At 43.6% G+C, this 6,214-nt stretch overlaps 1 protein-coding gene across 1 annotated transcript; it reads left to right on the top strand.

Moving 5' to 3' along the window:
- Positions 1–778: 778 nt before the first annotated feature.
- On the top strand, positions 779–6,214 carry naf1 (nuclear assembly factor 1 homolog (S. cerevisiae)). Its single transcript, XM_062517805.1, has 9 exons — positions 779–1,006; positions 1,240–1,897; positions 2,393–2,552; positions 2,958–3,051; positions 3,141–3,223; positions 4,113–4,273; positions 4,885–4,936; positions 5,053–5,137; positions 5,421–6,214. The coding sequence occupies exons 2-9, from the start codon at positions 1,248–1,250 to the stop codon at positions 5,789–5,791; spliced, it is 1,656 nt and encodes a 551-aa protein (XP_062373789.1). The 5' UTR covers positions 779–1,006; positions 1,240–1,247; the 3' UTR covers positions 5,792–6,214.

Genomic DNA, 6,214 nt, shown 5'->3' with positions numbered 1-6,214 from the left:
GAATATTTTTTTTCTGTTTGTTTCTTGTGCTGTGATGCACTACTACACAAAGGTGCACTACTCAATTTCAAGCCAATATTTGTATATTCAGCAAATATCTCTGCATGATCCGTAAGCTGTCCATTACATAAGTAGGCTACATTGTAAGAGAAGAAGAAGAAGAGGAAGAAAAGAGGCAACCCAGGCTCTAAAAACTGGAAACAAAGTGGGAACAGACAAAAACATCCCGACAAAAATGGAACCCTATGTCAGCTAGGAATAGCCTACGTTAGTGGTGAGCTATTTGATGTTTGGTCTTTGGGCAAAATATAATGCAAGTTGTCAGACATAAGCATCTGGTAATAAATTTCAATACAAAACTGTGAGGAGCATGCAGTGTCGAAATGTCAGTCAGTTCATTGCACCGTGGTCATCCCTGGGTTAGTCTCCTAGAGGTAGCCCAGCCCAAAGCCATCGATATCGATGGCTTTGGCCCAGCCTGTCTTTACAATCTATCTCAACACCCTACGCAATCGCTGACATAGGCTTTTACTTTGACGTTGTGGACCGGAAGTATGTTCCATTAGACTACATTTAAATCCAGGAAACGAGTGCCTTAAATAAACGTTGGCGCTCTTACTTTAATTTACAATATAACAAACATGAATATTACATTTATTACAGTTAAAATAAATTACATTTCAGATAAAAGTCACAACCACATTTTATTCTCAAAGTCAGACTGTCTGACGTAGCTAGACTTTTATTTTGGCACTTTCCTCAAATGTTTTGACCCAAACCACGTGAAAGAGTCAGGACCATGCGTAAGGTTGATTTGCAATAGATACATCACAAACTAGTGGAAGTTAAGGTTGTGAAATTACTAACCGTCAGATATACTTAGACACATCATTACGATTAATACAATTATCGGTTTGTTTTTACGGCATTCTGTCAGTTATAGTGAGTTAATAAGTATAAGTCACAACTCATGTTCGGCACGTAGCCGCTAGCAAGCTAACATCAGGTAAGTTGCCACTTTTCACATGAGTAATAATAATGTAGGCTATCTTTCACAGCCGATTGTTGTGTTAGCAGATGTTAAATGTCTGTGTATGTAATAGCTAGACCGCAAGTCGGCAGTTGTGGATATTGTTGCAAATGTTTGTTGAGACATCTAACATTGATTCTGGAATATGTCTGGGTTACATTAACGGGCAGTCTTAATCATAGCCAGTTAACGTTGCTGTTTTCGAACAGATTTGAAAATGGATGAAGATGGTCGCGGGGATTTTGAACACCACAATTTGAAAGATACCACAGTGAACGACTACAGTGCTCCAGCCGTTGAAACTACATCTGTGGCATCATCTAACACATGTAATGAGAGTGATACTAACCTGGCAATAAGTTTGGAGACTCAGCCTGCAAAATCAGACGATATGGACACGACCGCCTCCACCACTTTGGGAGCAATGGAGTTCAGTTCCACAAGTGTTTACCATGAGCCTGTAAAACAGTCAACAAGTCACAGTGTGAACAGTGAGATTCACATAGAGCCTGGAACTAAACAGGAGAATGTCATTGTAGACTCATCACAGGGTGTCTTGTCAACGGACCAAATGGATTCTGAGCTGATGCCAAAGACTGCAGACTGTATCGAACAAACGGTTGCATTAAAGGAAACTGTTGCCACCAATCAAGCAGAGCACACAACGGAACAAGAGAATCAACGGACTGTGTCGACAGAGGACATGGACGTTACAGCAACTCCGCCAGTAACAACTGACCATAAGAAGATGGTGTCACCGTCTGCTGTGGCCTCCGTCACGAATCTTGAGTTCCTCCAGAATTCTGAGGGACTGAGCAGCATCACTCAGTACAGAGGGGACAGTTCGGATGACCACTCGTCAGACAGGTATGCAAAGTCCCATACAGACTTGACCTGGTCAGGGTGAACCAGAACGAACCTGTCAGCAAATTTAATTTTAAAATGTATTATTCAGACTGTCCTGTAGAGCAAAATCGAATGTGTTAATCTGGGTTCACCCAGGCTAGCAATGTAGTGGGGATAGTTATTTTGCATTGCCCAATTTTATGCTACAGGTATCACATTTTCCTCTCAAATCATTAGCCTAATTAAAACAGGCTACACAAACTTTTCTAGCCAGTTTGGGTACAAAACTATCGTTGTCTATTTGATTGTGTTGCTGTGAAGATGTTTTCGTAAGACCATTAGCAGTAAATGTAATCATATTGTGTTACATTGCTGCTGAAAGCAGGCTCCATCATTATCAAATGAAAGCAAGCAGCCAACAAGGTTGTAAGTTTGGAAAAAGCTGGCAGAATCATTCAAAATGATATGTTATCGTTTGTGATGGTTAACTGAGATTTCTCCCGTTCTTTCCTTCAGTGATTCGGACTCTGACTCTTCGTCATCCTCATCGTCTTCCTCCTCTTCCTCCTCATCTGGACCCCTACTAGTTGCTTTGGAAGAAGACGACCAAGACGAAGGTCTCGGTAAAGGAAAGGGACCAGCGCCTCTCAAGACTCAAGATGAAGTCCTTGTGGATGTAAGAGAGACACGTCAGAACTGCTGACTGCACCCTCTGATTCACTCTAAAACTGCACGCAGCAGTTCCAAAGACCTATACCGAAGCACACTGTACTGCACTGCACTCATTGCGTAGACACTGTAGACCGGCAGCATTTCTTTCCCCACAATACATCTACTGCTGCTAAACAGCTAGATCTGTTCTGCTCGTCACTTTAATTGGTACTCCACTTTACAAGTCCAAAACATCGTCATATACAGTTACAGCTCCATTCCATGCAGTTTAACTGTATATTAGTGTTGCTAACAATTGCTTTTGTCCTGTATGGTGGGATGTCTGGCTCACTCGACTCTCTCTCTCTCTCTCTCTCTCTCTCTCTCTCTCTCTCTCTCTCTCTCTCTCTCTCTCTGTGTGTGTCTGTAGGAGCTGCCAGCGGTGGAGGACCTCCACATCAGTCTCCCAGAGGACACTGAGCTCAAGCCCATGGGACTCATCTCCAGTATCGTCGACAAGCTCGGTATGTGGAGGATTTATTTATTTGTCTTTAGCCGTCTCAGTGGATAGATACATATTTTAGCTCAACAGCACATCTTTTCTGTTCTCTAGTGATTGTGGAGTCATTCAAGGATGCCCCTCCTCTCAACGATGACAGCGTGATATTCAGCGAGAAGAGGGTGGCTATTGGCAAGGTGAGAAAGTATGAAATCTTTGACGTTTTAGAAGTCATCGTTCATCTTCTTTCACTTACAGCACTCCTCAATCGCAGCTGAGTGTCTGGTTGGTCCAACTTTCATGTGTTAAGGGTCCTGACATATCCAGGCTGATAATCCTTTCAATCATACTGTATGTGGACTTTTGATTACCTTTAAGTGTGGGTCTGTTGTCACAGGCATGTCACATATCCACAGGAGAAGTTAACTAGGAACAGGAAATGTAATCAAATGTATTCATGGGTGTCATCATAGCTTGTCTTGATTGATTCATTCTGATGGTCTCACTACAATAATGGTCTCAGTCTCAACAACTGACCGTGTGATCCCTATCAATGGAACCAATCACTCCCATTTGATAGTAGACAAATAAACAAACAAATACAAAATAAACAAATCAATTGTTATACCCTGATCTGCATAGCCTTTTCGACAGTATCGTACTTTAGGTAACAGTGTACCGCATAGAATGGCTAGGAATTATCGCAGCCGTAGAAGCTTATCAACGGAATGGTGTATGTTACAGCTGAACTGGCTATTGTATTATGTAGCTATGGGCAGGTTGTCAACTGTGGTCTTACACATGTTGTTAATGAAAACTGGGACACTAATGTCAACCTGACATGACATGATGTACTGTATGTGCATGAACTGTGTGCCCATATGTAATTGATTCATAATCAAATTAACTGCTAAATATAGAAAATGGCCGAATCAATCCATGAGAGTTGATGAGCTTGTCTATGTCTACTTCCCCAGGTGTTTGAGGTGTTGATGAGCCTGTGTACTTCCCCAGGTGTTTGAGAGTTGATGAGCTTGTGTACTTCCCCAGGTGTTTGAGAGTTGATGAGCTTGTGTACTTCCCCAGGTGTTTGAGGTGTTTGGGCCCGTGGTGCAGCCCTTTTACGTGCTCAGGTTCAACTCTGACAAGGACATTGCGGAGAAGGAGCTCAAGCACAAGGCCACAGTCTACTATGCCCCGGCGGTGAAGGACTTCACTGCCTACATCTTCGCTGAGCGGCTCAGACAGTAAGCCCCCCAGTTTCCAAAGCACATAGTCCCACAAAGGACAGAGAGGAGACTGCTCCTTCACAAATATTACTGCAGGTGCAGCTGTTTCACAAAGTACAACTTAATATGAATACGAGTAGAATCAACCAGTTCACTAGATGAGCTGGAACGCCACTGGAGTGGGTCTGTGTTCTCCCTATAGAGGAGAAGAAGCCGTGACGTAGCGTTGTTAAGGCAGCAATTTCACTGGATCTAAACAAATCGATCTAATCATAGTGGTGATGACCATAGCGGAGTGTTTGTTAATCTATTCAAATCATTTTACAACGTTTCCAAGACATTAGTATGATTTTTTTTTTACACTGTAGCAATCATATACTACAACGTTTATATACCAACACAGTCAAATTTGTGACTACAGAGTTTGTTATTTTAGCATGGTTTTCCTCTGTAAAAGAGACCTGCATATACTGTAAATGCAATGTTGACACTTCAAAAGTTTGTTTAGATCCACTGCAGTCATGGAAATGGCACATCATGCTTCCGTACTCGATCAGCACTGATCTAACCCTTCATCTGAGGACATGATTGATTGCAAATGTCTCACTTTATCCCTTGTGTCTGTTCAGGCTGAAAGGATCTGATGCCTCCTGGAAGAACGACCAGGAGCCGCCAGCAGAGGTTAGTCGTCATGATTCACTTTCTTCCCACTTGGTTTTAGACAGGGTTAGTGCTGTGCAGGTCTATTGCTGGTCTGTGCTGTAGAGAAGATGCGAATAGGCCTCTCCCTCTTTCAGGCTTTGGACTACAGCGATGATGAGCAAGAGACGTTGGCCAAGCGGAGACTCAAGGAACAGAGGAGAGAAGAGAGGGCTGAGGCTGGTAAGACTAGTGCACCCAAGCACACCACTGTTTTCTGTTTTCTGAAGAGTCCTACAAGTGGACCTTGTCCACCATACCCATGTCTTGTCCACCATACCCATGTCTGGTCCACTATACCCATGTCTTGTCCACTATACCCATGTCTACTATACCCATGTCTTGTCCACTATACCCATGTCTTGTCCACTATACCCATGTCTTGTCCACTATACCCATGTCTACTATACCCATGTCTTGTCCACCATACCCATGTCTTGAGGATATTTGCATTCCTCCTCCACAGATGGCGATAAGGACAAACAGAAACCAGGCAACAAGAAGCCCCCCAGACGAGAGCCACGCCAGGCCTTGGGCCCGAGACCGCGGGGGCCTCCCAACCCCCGTGCCGGGCCACCCAACCCCAGAGCCAGCTATCCACACCACCTCCCCAACCCACACTTCCGCCCGCCTCCACCCATGGGCGGTGGTTACAACCTCCACCCGCCGTATCCCCCTCCCTTCCAGGCTCCGCCTCCATATATGTCCATGTACCCCGGGCCACCCCCGGCACACATGCCCTGGCCCCCTTACCCCTTCCCAGGGATGTTCATGCCGCCACCTCCCCCTCCACCAACTCCACCCCCACACTCAGGCCATCAGCATCGGCCCAACTGAAATCCAATGTCTCGCACAGCTATAGGTTATAGGCACTTTGAGATATGATATGTCAAAGACATTGTAGTATCAAGTAATCAAAGACATTGTAGCTGACGAGGAAGGGGAAGGGGAAATTACAACAGCTAAATAGACTGACTATTGATACGAGAGCCTTATCTTAAGTTTTATCAGAAAGCATAATAAATACCACCTGGAGATGATCATCCATATTTCTATTTTTTTTTAATGCCAGTCTGACTTTTGTGAAGGTTTTGTTTTTTTTTCTTTTCAGAAAAAGGTGAAGTAAAATCAATAGTTTCAGCAGACGTGTAAATAATGCGAACACAGATGGCTTGTAAATTACATTACACAGTGAGATTGAATCATGTTTGCATTGATCCACAGCTTTTTTTGTTTGATAATAAATTTTTTATATATGTG

Source organism: Sardina pilchardus, chromosome 17 (assembly GCF_963854185.1).
Source record: "Sardina pilchardus chromosome 17, fSarPil1.1, whole genome shotgun sequence".
NCBI classification, from domain to species: Eukaryota; Metazoa; Chordata; class Actinopteri; order Clupeiformes; family Clupeidae; genus Sardina; species Sardina pilchardus.
Note: the sequence above shows the minus strand (reverse complement) of the source record. Positions and strands in the feature narration are given on the sequence as shown.

Bases quoted from the DNA above. Each gene is read 5' to 3' on its own strand.
- naf1 (XM_062517805.1), top strand. From the start codon at position 1,248: ATGGATGAAGATGGTCGCGGGGATTTTGAACACCACAATTTGAAAGAT. The intron at 3,224-4,112 runs GTGAGAAAGTAT...GTACTTCCCCAG, and splicing joins AGAGGGTGGCTATTGGCAAG to GTGTTTGAGGTGTTTGGGCC. The intron at 4,937-5,052 runs GTTAGTCGTCAT...TCCCTCTTTCAG, and splicing joins ACCAGGAGCCGCCAGCAGAG to GCTTTGGACTACAGCGATGA.